Source organism: Mesoplodon bidens (assembly GCF_964165515.1).
Source record: "Mesoplodon bidens genome assembly, chromosome: 17".
In the NCBI taxonomy this organism is placed as follows: domain Eukaryota; kingdom Metazoa; phylum Chordata; class Mammalia; order Artiodactyla; family Ziphiidae; genus Mesoplodon; species Mesoplodon bidens.
Genome location: NC_138174.1, coordinates 61,489,928 through 61,510,707, shown reverse-complemented (window position 1 = coordinate 61,510,707; position 20,780 = coordinate 61,489,928). Strand labels below are relative to the sequence as shown.

At 39.8% G+C, this 20,780-nt stretch overlaps 1 protein-coding gene across 1 annotated transcript in view; it reads right to left on the bottom strand.

Moving 5' to 3' along the window:
• GPC6 (glypican 6) overlaps positions 1–2,445 on the bottom strand; it is a 1,092,604-nt gene extending 1,090,159 nt beyond the window's left edge. The window contains exon 1 of the mRNA XM_081214889.1: positions 2,155–2,445. Within this exon, the coding sequence (XP_081071015.1) occupies positions 2,155–2,314 (160 nt within the window). The 5' untranslated portion in view covers positions 2,315–2,445. The remainder of the gene's footprint in view (positions 1–2,154) is intronic.
• Between the last annotated feature and the right edge of the window lie 18,335 nt (positions 2,446–20,780).

The window sequence follows — 20,780 nt, the reverse complement described above, 5'->3', positions numbered from 1 at the left end:
CCAGTGACCTAGAGCTTGAGTATTTCCACTGGTACAAAGGACAGGAGGGTTTAGGCAAACTCAACAGTGCCCTTAGTCCTAGAAAGTGATTGTAACAAAAGTGCACACATTTTAGAAATCCATAGCTGATTAGCAAGCTCCGTTATTGTCAAGGGGTGGAGAAAAAGGGGGGAAAAAAACCCTCTGTAGTTAAAACTCTACTGAAGGATTTATTTCAACCACTGGCAATGTTTCAGGAAAGTCAATGGGGCCTACAGAAATCATACACACCGAAAACCTTCCCTCTGATAGGAAGGAGATTTGCCTCGTGGTCAGGATGAACTGTAGTCTCCTGAAAATCCCATTATCCACTAAAGAATACTGAAGCAATTTAAAAATACTTAACTCTTGTCTTCTTTGAGATATCTTATCTGAAATCATGTTGGGAAATATGTGTGTTTAAAAGACAGTTTGAAAAAGCCCAGATGAGAGGAGAAAAAGTTCCTACAAGAAGTGATCCATACTCTAAACCTTTAAAAAGTTTAATTCCCTGAGATTGGGGGGGAGGGGAAAAAAGCAAAGCTGATCCTTATCAATTAATTAAAAAGAATGAAATAACAGTAGACAAAGGGGAAGGAGAGTTAAGAAACTTAAGGAGCTGCGGGGGCAGTCGCTCTATTCACTGATTAACAAATTAAGGAGCTCTGGGAAAGGGAGAAGAAGTGACAGGGAGAGAAAAGTGGTCTTATAATTCACCACAGGTTCCGCCTCCGACTCACCAGAGGCTGCCTATGTCTGGCTCAGAATTAAAAAAGGCTCCCTGTATATAATGCTCGGCGCTGTTAGCGTGGTGTGTAAGCTGTTTTTTTTTTTTTTTTCTTCAATGCCTGTATCTCTAGAAATGTGCTCATTCCGGTGTGAGTAAAAAACCCCACTTGTAGAGTTTGTGGATCAACCGCAATAAAACAGCAGTCCCACTACGTCTCGAAACCGTGATGTTTTAAGATCTCTGCAAAAATGCTTTTCCTCCAGCGACCAGTTCTTTGGCAAAACGCAGAGAGGCTGGTGGAAATCCAGCGTTTTGACTCGACCCTCCGAGGACCCTGAGGACTCCAGCTGCCGGGTGTGAGCAGCCCGCGCCCCCGGAGCATCTCCTGGCCTCTCTCGCGGCCACAGGATTACCTCTCCCCAACACGTTTCATTCCCCGAGCCCCCGACAAGCTCGGGTTCGGTTGGAGCTAAGAGCCGGAAAACACGCACCCAGGCTGCCGCGCAAGTTGTCAGAGGGGCTCTCGGTGGAGGAATGCCGGTGGCTGGGCACGCGGGGGACGCGGGGTCCCAGGAGCCCGGGACGAATCCACCAGCGAGCCACCCGCTTAAGCTGACTCGGCTTCCCAGAGCGGGCTGCCGAGGCCGCGCTCAGGACGGGGCGCGGCGCCGGGTGGCCGGGGTGTCCCCGAACCGCGAGTAACCAACCGCAATCGGGGAAGCACTGAGGAACCGTAACGGGAAAGCCCGCCCCAAATCTGAAACGGGCAGCCCACGAACTCCCCAGACCAGCCCGGAACCGCCGACGTCGGAGGCCGAGTCCCCCGGTGGGGTTTCCCCCCCCCCAAGCCTCTCCCGCCCGCGGCCCGGGCGCTCTGCCTCCCCGAAGGTCAGGAGAGGGGACCGAGGGGCGAAGGGAGCCCTCCGCGTCTCTCCACCGCCCCCGCCGGCGCGAGGGCGGGAGCGGAGAAGGCGCCACTCAGACTGTGGCGCTGGGCAAACTGCGGCCGCAGTTGTTCCAAGTTTGCCTGAGCGAGCGGCGCGGGGTGGGCGCCCCGCTCGGCGATCTGCCCTCGCGCCGCGGCCGCCCCGGAGGGTGCCGGGCTCCCCGGCCCGCGCGGCCGGGGCCAACGACGAAGGGGGCGCGAGGGCGCGGGAGGGAGGGAGGGAAGGAGGGCGCTCCCGCGTGTGCACACAATGAGGCAGCCGAGACGCACACCTTCCCCAGCGGGAGAAGCCGCGGGAGCATCCGCCGCCCCGCACAGAAGCGCGGCGGCCGGGAGAGCCGCGACAAAAAAGTGAACACCAACAACTCAGCAACAGGGGGAAGGCGGAGGGCTTCCGGAGGCGCGGGGGACGTGCGGCCGCCGAGGGCTGCAGCGGCCCGGGCCGCGCGCCCGCGCTTACCTGCTATCTCCTGGTAGGGGATGTCCGCCAGGCTGAATCCCTTGGCACCGTACGCCTGGCGGACCTCGCCGCAGCTCCGAGCCTTCACATCCGCGCCGGCCGGGAGGGACAGCAGCAGCCCGGAGAGGGGAAGAATCACAGCCCCGATCCAAGAAGGCATGGTGCAACATGCAAATCCAGCTCGGTGAACCCCGGGACCCGTGCGCTCTTCACCTTGCCCCTCAAGCCGAAAGCCCGCCAGAGCCGGCGGCGCGCTCCTCGCCGCTGCCCAGCGTCACCCCCTTCCGCCAGCCGAGGGGACGAGCCGCGCAGCCCTCTGGACTATGCTCAGCAAACTTTTATAAGCCTGATGGAGGATGGCAAGCCAACCAGGGCTGGCTGGGAAAGCACCCGCCTTGCTCCTCTGGCCCCCCAGACCGAAAACGGTGCAACAAAAACGAAAAAGAGGAGGAAAATAAATGTTTAGAAAACTACCATGGGGGTTGAGAGCTGCGATCCGAGTTCCGAGCCGCGGAATTATCTAGCGCGCGGCGAGCTCGGCTCGCGGAGTGTGCGGCGAAGGTGGGGACGCGCGCCGGCTCTCCCGGGAGGGAGATGGACAGGCGACCGCAGGGGTGTGCGCGCGCGAGTGTGTGTCGGTGTGAGCGCGGGGTTCTTGGGGCTGCGTGTGCGTGGAGGTATGTGTTGGGGATATACGGGATCCAGGGGAAACCTCAGCTTCACACAGGCTGAGGGAGCCTGTGAGAGTCCTCCTGAAATAGGAAGAGAGAAATCCTGGAGACAGACACTGGAGGCAAGAGGGAAGGAAAAAGGAGGGGCGGGAGAGAAACGTGCTACACATTGCACAGCCGAAATTCGGAGGCCGAGTCGAAGGCAAAACCTGGACTGGATTTCTTTCTGCTCGGTAGAAGAAGGGAGGGAGAATAAAAGGAAGGGTTCCTATTTTCTCATTCCCTGAACATCCTTCATGCTGATCCGAAATGCTCCCTTTAAATGCCATAACCAAGTCATCTAGACACAAAAAGCATTTTGCAGTCATTAACTTACGTTAGTAAACTATATTTTTGTGGACGTAAAGGACAACACAATTCCAATTGTTGCTCTGAATATGAGAAACAATTCACGACCTACTGAAACCCAAAGCCAGCGTAGAAATGAACAATTATAGGGGAAACGCAAACAGCAGGGCACAGTCACTCCTCTAATTGCTGGTCTCATTTCTCTTTGACTTTGTTTTTATTTTGTAAAGGCACTTCAGGCACACATTAGAGACCAGTAGTTTTTCTTATTTTCAGATTTTGGGTTCTGGACTCAAATGTCCCCCTTTTAAATTTCAAATATTACATACTCTTGGGTCAAAAATCATGATCTTAGGTTTCTAGTGTGTGGAGGAACAGGAAAGCTAAGGAGAAGAAGCAGAACAAAGAAACAGTGAGAAAATGAGAGCAGGGGTCTTTGGGGTACATGAAGGAAGATATTGGGGAGGACAGTGAGGTCTTCCTTCCCTCTCTTCAGATACTCTCACATACTAGACTTACTGTTTTCTTCCAAGTTAACAGAACTCCCAAGTGGAGAATCAATTCACTTATTCCTTCCTGTCTTATACTCAAGTTCTGTGAAATGGGATAAATATGAAAATTCTTATCAATCTTCTTATGTTAATGAACTCTGCTAGGCAGAAGTATGTGTTGAAACCCAAAGCTCATGCAACTACTGAGGTAGTTAAATCCAAGACCAAAAAAATTAATTAATTAATTAATTGATGTTTAAAAGATGATGCTTACTTGTATGGCTGTATGTATTTAGGTCAGCACATTATTCAGAAATAACTATTGGGTAATGTCCAGCTTTTTGGAGCTTACCTATAAAGCTACGTTTTTCAGATGACAGCTATTAATGACCAGAATGACTCATGAAATTTGTCATTCTGTTGATCACCATCACAGTCATAATCATCTTCATCATCATTAAAACACATCAGGTACCTCTTCTTCCTCTCTTTAATTAATTCCTTCTCTTTTACTCCACCAAAAAGACTCCTGGGCTTCCCTGGTGGTGTAGTGGTTGAGAGTCCGCCTGCCGATGCAGGGGACACGGGTTCGTGCCTCGGTCCGGGAAGATCCCACGTGCCGCAGAGCGGCTGGGCCCGTGAGCCATGGCCGCTGAGCCTGCGCGTCCGGAGCCTGTGCTCCGCAACGGGAGAGGCCACAACAGTGAGAGGCCCGCGTACCGCAAAAAAAAAAAAAAAAAAAAAAAAAAGACTCCTGAGTTTAAGATCCAACCTGATTGAAACTAAGGAAATGCTTAAAAATGAGGTTCTCTTATTTACAATTTGATTTTTTCTTCTTGAAAACTCCATAGCTAAATATATCTTTCTGAAAACAATCACATATTTTTTCTCAAAATTTTAGCACGTTTGCCTTCGTGATATTGTACTAACTGGCAGACCTTAAGTGACTGCACTTATTTCCCTCAAAGTCTGAAATCAAGATGAGAACAAAATATACTCTAGTGTCTGTGGACAAAGGATAAATTGGGTAGGATTAGGAATTGCTATAGCCAAGTCATTATTTCTATGATATTTGACATGACCTTCAACCTTCTGTTTCTGTCAGAGCCAGGTGGTGGGCATTTCACACTCCAAAGGAAGGGGGTAAATACAGACATAATTTATCCTCTCATCTCGCACTGGGACTCATTGTAATTTATCCTTACTCTAGCAGTATATAGCAAATAATACAATAGAAAGGACACTTGAAGTGGAGGAAAAATAGGTAAAAACATAGTATGTATGTTTTAAATTATTTGAAAATAAATCATGAAGTATTTAATGAGCATTCAATGCAACTGTACAACACTAGGTTATTGTACGTAGCTCCTACACTTGTACCAAGGCTAGTATGGAAAAAATTATAACTTAACCAGACGTAGATTAGTTTAATCCCATCAGGAGGGTGAAACAATTTAAGGTAAGTTTGTAAATTAAATCAGACCAAAGAATTAAGTAACTTGCTTCACTGGTGCTCTCAAACCCTGCGTAGTCCACTCACTGAGGAGTATAGCACTGTATGAAGTGGTGTAAGAAATAAAGTCAAACTTTCCAGCTAAGGGCAACAGCAGAGCCTAGATGAGGTATTGGAATGAGACTCGAAGGTCATGGACGTTTATAGAAGAGGCCTGACTAGAAAGATGAGAACTCATATTAAGGAGAAGTTGGTGTTTGATTTTGATAGGAAAAAGAAGGTTAGCTGAAGGACTTGAACCCTCGCAGTAATGTTTATATTGTACATAATAGGGAAAAAAGTTAGAAGATGAAGAACATCAAACCAAAGGAAGCAAGCACATAGAAGCAAGAGAAAGGTAAGTAGAAGAAACACACAGAACTCTGCCACAATGGTCAAGATTTCAGGTGACTGAGACCAGAATAGGAAGATAGTAAATGGAAAGACAGTGAAGATAAATTTTGCAGAAAGGATTAGGATGATTTGGTCCTTGGTTCAATACACACAAAAATTATTAAAAAGTTATTTTTTGATTGTTAGTCTATATACAGTGGAATATTACTCAGCCATAAAAAGAAATGAAATTGAGTTATTTGCAGTGAGGTGGATGGACCTAGAGACTGTCATACAGAGTGAAGTAAGTCAGAAAAAGAAATACCATATGCTAACACATATATATGTAATCTAAAAAAAAAAAAAAGGAAAAAAATGGTTCTGAAGAACCTAGGGGCAGGACAGGAATAAAGACGCAGATGTAGAGAATGGACCTGAGGACACGGGGAGGGGTAAGGGTAAGCTGGGACGAAGTAAGAGAGTGGCATGGACATATATACACAACCAAATGTAAAACAGATAGCTAGTGGGAAGCAGCTGCATAGCACAGGGAGATCAGCTCGGTGCTTTGTGACCTCCTAGAGGGGTGGGATAGGGAGGGTGGGAGGGAGATGCAAGAGGGAGGGGATATGGGGATATATGTATACATATAGCTGATTCACTTTGTTATAAAGCAGAAACTAACCACTGTAAAGCAATTATACTCCAATAAAGATGTTAAAAAAATTTTTTTAAGTTGTAAGTCTCGTTGGGAAAATATGGTATATCTCCTATGACATAAGACTCCTGTTTATACAGCACTTTCACATCGCAGTTGTTTTTACACAACAACTCCTTCTGGGCATAAGATGAATGGAGCCTAAGAGACTTTAAGATATGGAGAGAAAAAGACTGGTCTAAAGGAGCAGCCATAGCTGATAGGTAAGCAGAGCTGCCCCTGTCAGTTGCCCACTCCATGACCGTCGGCTCTTCTTTCTTGCCTGACTGTGTTTGGAGCATTGTGCCAGCACCAAGGGGTGGATCACAACTGGTCGAGGCAAGTCAGGGCAATTTCTTTCCCTTTTCCATTATAGCGTAGGGGTGGGCGTAACACCCATTTTTGGCCAATGAGACATAAGGAAAAGATTTCTGAGAAAAGCATTTTTCCTGATTAAAGGCAAGAATAGGAGCAGAAAGGTCTTTTTGCCTTTGCCTCCTGTCTTCTTAGAGCTAGTTGGCCGCCTTGTGAGTAGGAGAAAAGACATTGCCAAGAGACAGAATAACAGAACAGAGGATGGAAAGAGCCTAGATCCTTGACTCCTGTTTGAGTCACAGAATCAGCCCTGGGACTGCCAACCTCTTAACTTCTTGTTAAATAATTCATAAATATCCTGTAGTTTATGCCACTGTCATTTGGTTACTCTGCTATTTACAAATGCAAGCAAAATTAATGTATATAGCAACCTAAAGGAAGAACAAAGGAAGTGAAGGCAACAGACAGGGGTTAGTTGCAAATACAAGAAGCAAACAAAAATGAGGTACCATCATGGAATCCAAGTTAGAAGATTTTCAAACATGAAGCAGATCCCAGAGGATGTCAAAGCCAAGGAAGATGGAGAAAATGGTCCTTGGATGATGATAAAGAGGCTTACTGGAAACTGCAACAGAAACATTTTAGTAAAGTAATGGGGTAGATGCCATACCACATGGAATTGTATATGAAGTAGGTGGAGAGAATACTGAAACATCATGTATAACTGATTACCACCGCGTGGCAACTCTATGTGGAAGTGGGAAGGGGTAGCCAGGGAGTGCTTTCCCGAGGAAGCTCCTAAGGCTACAGGCAAGGATAGGAGACTAGACATAGAAAGAGATTGAAATTCAATATATTATTTGGTAGGTTGATTTTAAATATTCCTCTTTCTTATCTGCATTCTATAAGCTTTGTACAGTAAATGTGAGTTCTTTTTATGATGAGAAAGATATCGTTTTACAATGAATATGTCACGCTTTTAACAAATGCAGATGATGATAATATTTGTGCCATGTTTTACAAAGTAAAGGTGTCTTACCATTATCTCATATATGTAAAACAAATGGGCGTTTATACTTCTTACAAAAAGATAACAACTTTGTGGTATGAAATTTTTGTTGATAATTTTTTTTAAAAGCCGTGAATCAGAAAAGAAAAAAAAGAAGGCAATTACACAAGTTACTGTTCTTTCGCTCAGTTATACCAATTCATGAATGAGAAGCTGGATGAATTTTAAGGTTTTTTTTCTTTTCTTTGTGTGTTTAGATCAAGTAGGACAAATAAGTTCAAATGAAATCTTATGAAAACAAGAGAATGGACTTCAAGTGTCTATTAAACATCTCAGCTTGGCACAAATCAAAATCGCTTATTTAACCTGCCTCTTGAAAAACAAGGGCCTGTAATGAAAAAGCCGTCAGAAATTTAACAACAGTAGCTCTTCCAGGTGCCTGGATAATGGGAAGGTTGCTGAGTTACAGAGAAAGAAAGGTAAACTTGGGTAAATAATGACGAGAAGTGGTAAAAACAATTTTTCATTTTTCTTATCAAGCTTTATACCAAACCAAATCCTAATAATCCACTTAACATTTATTGAGCCTTAAGAATTTACCTAGTACTAATATAAACCCATTAAAATTATACATTTAGGGCAGCTGAGAACCAGCTGGGTTGCTCATGATCTCTTGGGGTAAGCCAAACACGAAGGGACCACAGATTTTTCTTGTCTTGCAATATTAGTCTAAGGCTCTGAAGCCAGAGCTATTTAGCTTCAGAGGAGAGAATCATGTGATCTGCTTCATCAGATTTTTGCCTAATAGTTATGTCAGAGTTTAGCAAAGAGAATTGAAAGAGCTCTAATTATTTAATTATATTTAGTTTTCATATATGTATGCTGGAAACATAAACAATGATGAAAGTTTCCATGTATTCTCAAGCACTACTCATATTTACTTGAAATATTATTAACAGTCATCAAGAAGGTATAAATAAAAAAATATGTTAAAGCGTAACAATGATTATTTATACTCTATTTAAAAATTTTCATATTTATTAATGATCCAGAAATCTACTCTCCATTGATTGTGAGTTTCATGCCTAGAAATACATCTTAAGCTAATAAGTACATTTAAATATTAAGTAACAAACTATTTTTTTTTAAATCGGTGTTAAGACCTCTTTCTGCCTTGGAACAATCTTGGGAAATGGCATACTAGCTAAGCATCATTTTAGACCATCATTAGAAAAGCTTATTATACATAAGGAAGAGAGTTTCGTTCTGACTTTATGGCTCACAATATTAATAGATGCCTTCAACGATGTCGTTATTTAAAGCTTATGTGTTTTTGAAGTGTTTCCAAATCAGATATGTAAATGTAAAAGTGACACAAATGAAAATCCTATTGCAGATTAATAAACTTGCATTTTTGTAGTTCATAAAAGAAGATCATTTAACCTTGTCTTCCTTGTTATAAATTCAGATATTAATGTTATGAGAGATGATTCTGTAGCTAAGCAGTAATTTTACATCCCTAGATTATTGGAACCATACATCTTGGCAGTCATTACTCTAGTTCTTCTGCTTTTGTGAAAGATGAATGGAGCTTTGTGTAGTTTTCAGATCATCTGGCACCATAAACAATGACATTCCTTAAGGCAAATGGATGACAACACAGGCTAATTTGACAGAGGATATCTCCCCTTGCTAACTTTCATCAATGGAATACCTTAATTCTCTATATTAAAATGGTTTCTCAAATTTTAAAAGCTCTGAGTTAATTAACTATCATTAATTATTTCAGCATTAAATAAGCAGTATGTCAGACTTGGTTTTTGGAAAAAAACTGATATGAACCCATAGAATATTGCTGTTATTAACTATTTTACTACATAGAGGTCTCTGCTCTTAACTTCAGCTGAGAAGAGCCCTGCTCTGAAGGAACAGGAAGATAATTTTCTGATTAGGCTTTTTTTTTAACCTAATATTTCTACATAAGAAGAGGATGAAAACAAACAAAAAGTTACTTAGATAAATAAATTAGAAAAATTCTTCGATTGCTTAGAGTCAGAAGAAATCCAAAGAAATTTTAAAAGACATTAATGTGATTAAAGTTTGCTATTGATGATCGTACTTTGATATCAAGTTACTTTCAATAATGGAAGGCAATCTGAATATTCTAAAATTCAATAATCAACATATTCATAGCTTTTAATTTGGAGAGTTTTCTAATAACTTCTAATTATAATGATTAAATTCATTCAAGCTTGTTGTAAGTTAGCATAGATACTAGAAAGGAAAAAAGGAAGTGAAAAATTTGAATGGGTTCTTCTGCATCTACTGGTACGTTCAAGTCAATAAAACTTCTTTGTTAAGTGCCACACCTTAAAGCAGTATTATTTTTTCTGTAGAAAGCAGGTGAAGGAGGTTAGAGGCAATGTTTTCTTAAGGCCAAGTAGAACAGTTAACTCTTCTCTCTTGAGGGGCTATAGTCACACAGATCTCAGCTAGAAACTATACAAAGATTATTGGTCATAAGAAAAAAAGGGTAGGAGTCAACAGCCAGGTTGTATTCGTATATGACTCTACAAAGAAAAACTCAGTCTTAATAGAACCAGTAAATAGTGTCAATCCGGGAGCATATCAGTAACTTCATTGATACATTTTACTTGATCATTTGACAAAGATTATGATCATGTTATTTAAAGGTTTCACTTGAAGAAGCCAGGCTAATTCCTTAAAAAAAAAAAAAAAAACTGATTCAATTATAGCAAATGTCATCTCTTCTGCAAGTTACAAGGGCATTGTTTTCATTAATAATTATTATTTATATAGGTTTTCAAACTCTACCGATTCACCTTCATGGTTGGAATGAATATACATGGACATCAGAAGTACAAAGAAAATTTATTTCCTCAATTTAGTCATTGCTCTGAATACTAAGTAGAAGAATTTATCAATAAAATATGCTCCCTATCAAGTCAGAAAACAGCTTCTTGGTGTGTCCAGAAAAATCCTCTAGCATATTCTCTGTCAATGCTAACATTTTCATTAAGAATTTTATGACTCAGTGTTCTTTTTAGTTTAGATTAAAATGTTCACAGATGTACTCTCCTCACCCATATAGAGCAAAGTTTTCTAACCAGTTTATGGCTACACTACACCCAAACTTTGTCACATTTTAAAAGATCAGTAAACATTAAGGAAAGGAATCATAAATCATAGGGTTTACAGCCTGCATAACAAATACAAACTAGCAATAATTTTTAGATCTATGCTTAAGAAAATAGCACTGATCATGATATATGTTGTTTATTATAAAGTCTAGACAAACTTAATTCCACTGAATGTATATAAAACATTGATGGCCAACATCCTCCATTTTTTATCAGCCACAAACAAGCAGAAGATATTTAGTTTCATATAAAACATCACCATTTTTTAAAGAAGAATAGGGCCTTATTTGTCTTCATAGCCTGAATTCACTTCCAAGCAATCATTTCTAACACTCACCTCTGTATTAACTCCACACATATTGTTACATTTCAGAGGGATATAATTAGATATTTGGGATGGAGTAAACCCAGTGTATTTTTTACATTACTTGAAGAAAAGAAAAAGTCTGACTTTGGAAGCTGGAAGTTCCATCCACTAACGATCTGTTTCCGGGGAAGTGTCTGAAGGAAGCAGAGAAGCACAGAGCAATACTTTCAGTTTTCTCCTGATGCTCATCTGCAGTTATAGTCAATCAATGTTGAGGACATTACTAAGCAATCCAGTGCTGTTTGCTTTTAATTGGTAAACTATCTTCCAAAAATAACATCTTCAGGCTTCACAACACCCTAGTCATAGAGCCATTAAAGAATGAATGTCTTTACTGTATGGGAGGACCTCTATGAATAATGAATCGGGCTCTATTTTTCCTGGGAAACAAACATGCACGTACTGGTGTGTTCTTGGTAATGAACAGCATTGTGAGTGTGCATAACATAGAAGGACATTCCATCTGCTCTGACTTCTACCTTAATTTCAGTAGATAACTGATTCTAAAACCCCCTAGAGCGTCAAACAACCATACTCTAAACCTGTAACCTGCTGCCTGGCTTCTAGGTTGCTTTTAGGAGTTCTAACTGATGATTTAGTACAAAAATTGAAGAGATGATGGATCACGTTACAGTCTTGAAGGGGCAAGACTGGCTTACACAAATTCAAGAGGAAAAGAGAAGAATATTTGAACATGGTACCTAAGAAACTCTCATTTCATCTTTATTATAAACTTCATGAAAACAGAGTTGAACCATTATCTCCCAGGCACACATGAAAAGTTGTGCTGTGCAAAGTGCAACCAAATTTAGACATTTGTGCAAGAGGTATTTCACAAAATAACTAATGAAAAGTAAGATCTAAGATTGTAAAATAATAATGACCTTGCAATGTGTTTAAAACTATTTGGCTTTTCCTTTAGCAAGATCATGAAAAGGCTTAATGTATTTTGTAAATTAGTTCCATAATGATTTCACTTACAAGGAATATAATTTGCTAGTCTATTTTCATAATGAATGAGAGCTTAATGAATCACACATACTTCCCCATTCAACAGAAATATGGGGCATCACAGCCTTGAAATGAAATATTCATTATAAGAAGTCTTCAGACTTTGGCTATAAGAATTCTAAAGTTCTCTTTTTCTTTCTCTTTTTTCAGATAGGGGATGTTTCTGTTCAAGTTGACTTAAAGGATTAGTTAACCATCATGCAAAATTATTGTCCATTGCAATTGGTTGCAGCTCAAATGGAAAATTTTATATTTGTTTAATGGTTATGAATTTTCACAAGCCACAAACTCAGGTGTAAGGAATGGAACTTCCTTTATTTTCCTTTAATGGAACTTAATTTCTATTTTAAGCCTCTCTTCTATTCAGCAGCAGAAAATTTAATCTTGCCAATTCAAGGTAAATTTAGTTGCATAAGAACATTCTTAGACATAGTTCCCTCCCCAGGGAGGGTTCATTTTTTCCATGTGAGGATGGTAAGACATTCAGACATTGGTAAAAACAGATCATCTATTTGTGGGTCATTGTTACCTTCTAGGATGACATTCTCTGAGTTATAAATAGGTCTTTTCCCAGTCCCTGGCTGCATGGTCCATACTACATGGTCGGCCATGCTGTCCTAGAATCCTGCACATCCACCAGTGTGTGCGAACTACCAGCAGTGACGGCTGTCTTTCTCTCACTAATTTCTGCCCCATGGTTGATTGCACAAGGAATGTTGGGTTGCCCTCCTGCCCCTCTCTGCCATTCCTTCACTCCGCCCCTGCATTCCTTGTGTATAGGTTTCACAGCTCCCATTCCATTGTAGTATAAGGAATATCAGAGAGATTACAGATGCCAGTGTCTCCAGATATGAGAGTCAGAATACACATCTCTACCCCCTGGGAACCCTAATCCTATCAGAGTTCAGCCCACAGAGAGGACACAGGGCAACTCCAAGATCCATTGGCTCCTCCAGCTTTCTCTCTTCCCCCTCACCCATCATTTTCACTTAGAATGAGATGAGAAAAGGCCTCTTGCTTCATGTAGTTTGCATTCTTTCTCATTTATTGCTTATGGCCTGCACAACAGAGCTTGCTTCCTTCAGAACTTAGAAGTCAGAAACACCCCCTCTCTTTCAGAACACATTTAGCTATTGCAAATTAAAGCTGTGCCTGTCAAGACTGCAGTCTCTGCACTAAGCTTGAGAGACTTCTTAGAAATTTAAAAAATTTGAAGGAAATAATATCTTCTATTTACAAAAATTTAAACAACTTTAAAAATACTTTCCATAAACTCTTCATCTACCCATTTATACAAACATAAGTCCTAGAGGCAATGACTGAGTGCATTGTGCTACAACCACTAACAAAGCCAGGTCCCAGGCTTTAAGCAGCTCAAAGTCAAGCCTATCAGGGACCTTAGAGACATTCTGCTGAGAAAAGTAGAGCTAGGTAGGAAAAATATATGGCACATTTCCCTACCAGAGATTAAAATAGAGTTCATCTTGTAGCTTCCTGCTCTAGGGAGAGGTGCACAATAATTTGATCACGCAAGGAATATAAATTGCTCTGAGTCACTAATGGTAGCTTCTTGTATCCCCACCTCCAGCTTCCGGGGGAGTGGGTGTATCCAAGGCTCTAGAAGGTACTGAGGGAACCTGCTTTCAGGAGATACAGAGGAATTAAATTCAGCCTTTTGAATATTCGAAGTTCTAAAATATGAAATGGCAGTCCTGGGGACAGAGTTGGCACACACATGTGTTTCATTGGCCTTGAAATAATTTGAAAGAGTTCCAGTGCTTAATATTGGGAAATACAAAAGAAATTTAAAATGTGTGCTTTTCATGAAAATTCCAAAGATCTGGCTGAATGGGACCCCCATTTGGCTGGAGCTGTGGTAAGTCAGCCTCTCTTCGTCAAGTTCTGCACTCAAGTTCGGCCACCATCCCTCTCCCCTTCCTGTCCCTACCTGTCCACTTCACACATTGACTTTTCCTGCCACCCTTTCTCCTTCTGAGGTTGTGACCCCTGATGATCCCAGAAAAGAGACCCCAGAAAGTTGAAAGAAGGAGGGTGGGTAGAATAAGTTGAGGTATGTAGTGGATTGAGACTGAATCATGGAAGGTACACAATACCTGCCACTTCTGCCTTCAGGCCAGAGCAAGAGGGGTCCTTACCCCCGGGCCTCTGTCTGAGTTGCACATGGGTTTATCCACACCTGTGTCTCAGTCCCAGGCCCGCACCCCACCCCCCTGCCAGGACAACCTCTGCCCCCAGCGTGTCCCACATGGCTTCTGCCAGGACAGCTGTTCTCAGGCCCTTGAGTTGTAGTGAAGCACAAACTGCAGCCATACACTGAGGCTCCCGGAGCTCTTTGAAGGGAACAAATGGGAACAAATCTCCAGTAACTCATAACCAGCCCAGTCATGACCCCAGAATGATCCTACAGGTACAAGTCCTTGAGCAACTTGAAGCACCTGGTCAGCTCCATGTCTGTGCCTGCATGTGTGCCTACGTGCATATGTGCACACATGGACATGCAAGAGAGGGTGGGTGTGAGTTGGGAGAGCACCCCAGATAGGAGAAAGGGGGCAGGGCCAATGTGTGTCCAGGTTCAGGTTTGGGGTGCCCTTCCCAGAGGGATATGCCAGCCCTGGTCATCCCAGGGACTAGAGGAAAACTTGGAAGTTGTGTAAAAGACACTCTAAAGCCAGCCCCTCACCCCTGCAGTTTGGGAAAGTGAGCAGGGAGGGGCTCTGCTTGCCCATGTTTATGGGCTATACTGTCTCTGACTGACATTTATCCACCTGCCTCAGGTCCGGGGAATGTCATGGCGGTCTTCCTCGGTCTATCACTTCAACTCCACAATTTCTTACTACTTTGATTCCTCTAAATAGACTGTCCATTCAGCCATTTATCCAAAAAACAAAACAAAACAAAACAAAACAGTTAGTGAAGATGTACATCACATATTGTGCTAGAAACGTGTTGTGAAATCATGAAAAGATAGGCTGTGTCTCTGCCCTCAGCAGCCTCCAGTCTGGTGTCCTGTTGAGTTGAGGTCCTTTAGAGCTTAAATGTTCTTTTTAAAATAATTGAATAAAAAGTAAAGACCGTATAGTAGAAGGCCTCAAGAAGAACAAACGAGTACAGAGACCAATGCCTTCATTTATTTTAATCTCATGAATACTTAAAAATTTAGGTTTTACTATTATTTCTTGAAGGAATACCACTTCAATCCAATTAATTTGTATATTTCGATATAAATATGTGTCACATTATGATTTATTTCCTATGGATTGACAATTGACAATCAAAGCAGGGGGCTGGCTACAATTACAATGGTGACTTTGGTACACATTAATTGAAGGACTAGCAGCTCAGAAAACCCAGAGCTTTTGGTTTAGTTTATTAAATTTGATTATTCTAACCCATAGGAAAAGGTCTTACCTAAAATTGGCACTCAGTTAGGACTTGCGAAACTAATACACCTGAGAATACATAAAATGAGCAGTTTAATAAGTTTAGCTTGACCTCCTTAACACTCACCATCTGCTTCATGTACCCCCAAACTCTACCAAGACTAAGGTAATTTTGAACCTTTTGAGTATTTTCCAATGTTTTGGAGAAATTTTTAATATCTCCAAAATGGAGTTTAATATTTTAACCGGCCACAAATGACAGAAGAAACATTCATCTCTCGACTATTGCCTTGCAAAAGAATCTAAAATCAACAGTGTCCTATACTTTAAAGTATGATATTAATTCTGATTCAAAAGCAATGATATTATCATAACCTTTCAAGAAAATGAAATCTAACTCAGAATAATAACTTATTTTATATCTTCAGAAAAGTGTTACGGGTCAGAAGGAGAGTCTCAATTTTGCAAATGAATTGTGCACTATTAGAATTCATATTCAAGGAATACAGTAAATTTGTTGGCAAATGGTAAGGATATGCACAATGTCCTCAGACTTCCAGATGCCTTGTATAGGAAAGAGGTGGTGATCCTCTCTTCAAACCAATTAAAAACCCCATCCCGACTCTACCATTAGCAACAGGCAAACACAAAGACATTGCAACCAATCAGGATGTCCTTCCTTATCCTCCACTAGGTAAACTAATCAACAGTTCATTCCTCCCCAAAGACTTGTATCAAGACTAGCATTACCCTAAGTATGAGGATTTAAACATAAATGAAGATTCGCTTCTTTCTTTCTGAGAGCTGATGGTCTAGTTTTCACAGAAAGAGGGAGGAATGACAGATAACATTTATTGAGTAACTGAAATTATCCTGCCACTGTATATATTCTTTCATCTAAATAAACACCCTATGAGGTAAATATACATCAAAATTGGAATTGCTCTTACCACCACACCATGTCGCAAGAATCACAATTCATATTTTCAATGTCAACAATGGCATCTTCGTTCTAGAAAACCTTTTATCTTTTGCCTCTTTTATCTTTTGACTATTTTCATGTTCAGAATCCTTGTAGAAGTCTAAGGATCCAGAAGTTTGGCCTCTGATGTGGTCAATTTATATGTTCAGAAACGTAAACAACTAACACAAATTATATATATATATATATATATATATATATATATATATATATATATATATATATATATAATGTGTAAAGTGTTTTGATTTCTTTTTCTTATTTAGTTTTCATGGTAAATATATCCTGTAGGCCTGGGAATTCTGCATTTTGAAGTATTCAATAATTACACAAAAACTAGACACTGTACAACTGTATCAATCTATTAATACCTCCATTAGGAATATTTGGAAAAGAAATTATCCATATCTTCAGTAAATTATAGGAAGTATCAGTAACAAGGAACATGTGTGATTGAATGCTGGTATTATAGTCATTATATATTAACTTTTATTTTTTATTACAGTTGTTTTGGCTACTATTTGTTTTTCCCAGTGGTTTAGCAACATCAGTGAAATAGTGAACTACAATATATTATAGTGAGAATTAATAGTATTTGAAATAAAATGTTCCTAGTTAAATTATTTGATTCCTGTTAGACCATCAAATCAGGGCTGGCAAATAGCTGTTCTATCATGTGCTAACTCAAAGTGATTTGAGGAGGACTCTGAGGTCATTGCCAGCCTTAGAGACAAAGCTGCATTGCTAGATTAGTAATGTGTGTCATGGAAAGGGTTAGGTGAGTGGTGGAATTCATACTACATATTTGCCCTCTGCGATCTACATTACTAGTTAAATAACTCCCACAAATTTTCTTTTCTAATGCAAAGTCAGTTTATCTATTAAGACAGAACAAACTGATTAACACATCTCTCTGCCAGTTGCCAAAATCAAAATTCATTTTCTTATCACAAAGAGTAGAAAAGAGAATCTGTGCTATGGGAGATTTCAATGATAAAAATTATTTTAATAAATGTGCTGTATATTTCAAAGTCACATCCTAAATTCCTGATTGAAGATCTAAGAAATAAAGAATAGCAATAGCTCTACATTTTCAGCATGTTCTCCTTGTCTTTTTTTTATCAGACTTCGTTAAAATCAGGGAGGAGAAAACTGTTCATATTTTAAGAATCAGCAGAATCATAAACCATTTCTCCTGAACTAACATCTTTATAATAAAAAATCTACTATAATAAATTCTTTGCTAGGTTGTGTTTTTATTTCTACAATCTCCCCCATGAGTTCTCAGTTAAAAATATTCTGGGAGAGGCAGAAAAATGTCATTTGTGTCAGAACATAATTCTCTACCTGCTGAAAAAAAGACATACAATTGTGATAGTTGCCTATTATTTTTTAAAGATTGATATATAAGCTTACATATGTATAGCAAATTAACGAAATAGATGGGAGTATATTATACTATCAAGCTATTGTTACAGACGTAACCAACATAAATTGTGAGGTGTCTAATATCCATCTCAAGCTTCCATAAGGAAAAAAAAAAAAGCCCAAATCTCTAAAACAAAGAAGATTAAAAAAAAAAGAAGAAAAATGGTACTGAATTCATAATCTTGCTATTGATTCATGAAAGATTGTCATATTTTTCTTTTTTATTATGAAATATGACTGTATTGATTCAATTCTGGAATCTATTAATTTGTATTGTGTTACTTTGAAAATTTGGATACATACATTCTGAGTTTAAAAATTTGCTGTATAACTATGTTAATTGTATCTAAACTACCCCAGGCTATAACGAGGCCCCTTTGGAAGTTATCTAATGGCAGCTACTCATGCAGGCATTTAAATCAGTTACAAGTCATCTGGTGCCTATATTGGTACCCAGATTTGACTTACTAAATTCAAATGTGCTTGTGTATTTACTATAGGCTAAGGCAATAATCCAAGATGAAAAAACGCTATCTCAGCTCTGGGCTTAAACAGGCAAATCATCAAGGGTAAAAGTGACTGACTCCCTTCATTCTAAAGATTCTCAGATCTTATTTCTGGAATCACTCTTGTGTTGACATTTCTCCTCCATCTCCACCAACACTGCCTCATTCCAGAACTTCACCATTTTCCGCCCATACATAATCCCCTTGATTCCAATGGCTCTTAACGTTACATCACTCTCCATAGCACCAACAGAATCATCTTTAAGGGGAAAAATACCCAACAACTATAGCACTATTTAGTACTTTAAAGGAGTGGTATCAACGTTGCTTCAAAATCTTGCTTCAGTGAACCTCTCCAGTGTCCTTTTTCTTTATTGAAACCTCTGATTGCAACTTTACTGGACTCTCAATATTCCCTGGATGCCTGGCACCCTTTCATGACACTATGTCTTATGCAGCTTTATCTTCTGCCATCTTTTCCTTAGTGTCTTAATGTATTCTCATCATCTGTCTTTGTTACCTTTTCTTCCATGAGTCAATATTTTGCCTACTTTTTTGGTCTCTGTTAGGAAAAACTGTGAAAGACTTGAAAATGAGCAACAAAAGATTTCTGGGTAGACTTTCAGTGTAATGTTGGCATTTTCTAGCTGGCCCTTTGGAGATATATCATAGTAGGGCGACTTTGAGTCTTTAACTAGATTATTTTATACCTCTGTAAACTATAGGACATTTATAGTAATGCAAATGATTACTGTCCATAGAAATACAAATAAACTTTGTTCAGTAAAGACACAATTGATTTCTGCCTTGTAGAAGAGATGATTTCAAACATGACATTATATCGTCCTACAGGGTATTAAACCATTTTTGCCTATTAGGATATTCATTTCAGCATTGTTGATGAGATAGACAGATAGATACATTTGGATTCTCCTTCAAACCAGTTTTAAAATCGTCCTGGTTCTGTCATTAATAAACCAAATAAAACACTTTATATCTGTCTGAGAGTCACAGATGTACATTTTTTAAAAACTATATTTGAACAGTTTTGAAGGGCCCACAGACATATGCAGCAGATTCATCTGAAAAAGCCAGGCTGTAGGCGAAGTGTGCCTCATGGACTGTTTAGTTCCAGTACATATTTTCTTGGCCCCCTGCGGACATCACAAGTGGCAATAAAATTTAAACTTTGCTGACACTCTGTTTCATTATGTTGCCCCTCTCTACCAATCCTGTGTGTCGGGGGTGTGCGGGCATGCCTGTGTGTACAGTACAATAATTTATTCCATATTGGTGACAACAGTGATTAGAAGATTGACGTTATGGTGTGACTATTTGATAATCTCTGTCAGATGGATGATGGAAATATATTCTCTGATGAATGAGAAAAGACAGGGAATCTGGTGTGAAAGTCTTTTCTGTTTCTGTTTATTTTTTGTCTATATTTGTGTTTAAATCAATTAAGAAATTTCTGTCGACTGATAATGAGAACAACTCTTAAAGATCTGAATCAGTTAATGAGCTTTTGTGTTTCTGTGTTTACTTTGGGCCTTTGCCCAAAATTATAAAACTGAAGCTATATGCTCTCTATGTGCCTAGTATCCATGTGTCTGTGCACCTCTAATTGAGAAAGGCCTTGACCTCTCTACGTGACTATGTAATGTTTCCCAATTTCTGGACGGATTTAATAAATTGGACTGTGATGTCTCTTAAAGTAAAAGAGCTTTCTTTGGTTGGTTGTCTAGCTGACATTCTGGTCTTATGAAATCAGGCCTGGGCCTCTGAGTACCTTTAACAAGGCTATTTTACAACTCTTTAAGTAGTTGAAAACTGATAGTAATACAAATTATTCTTGTCCAGTGAAATGTAAATGGGTTTTCCCAGTAAAGATACAATTGATGTCTGCCCAATAGAAAGATATATTCCAAACACTGTGCTTTATCTCTCTAGTTTTGCATCTGTAAACAGTCATTCCAACATTCTTGAATGTGTCTGCGTATCTACCTACATCAACATCTACATCTACATCTGTTGTTCAAATTTTCCTTTCCACCTGCTTTAACATCTTACGGGCACTCATTTATTAATGGACTAAATAAAATCTTTGACATCTGTTCATTTTATATTTGAACAGAGTAATGGTTTCAAATTTTTAAAAACTGTGCATTACCAGCTCCCTCTGCACTTTGTTCATACTTATGCATTACAGAATAATTTCACTCTTCCTCCCCACTAAACTAGAAGCGTCTTAAAGGGACAAACTATATATTCACAGAGCCTAACAAAATATCTCTTTTATAGTAGGTAGTAGGTACTAAAAATATATAATTTTTATTATGACAAAAAAACTTTAAGGCCTGCTAAGGAAATTGGTGAAGAAAAGCATGTAAGATGATAAGAGGATGACTAATATT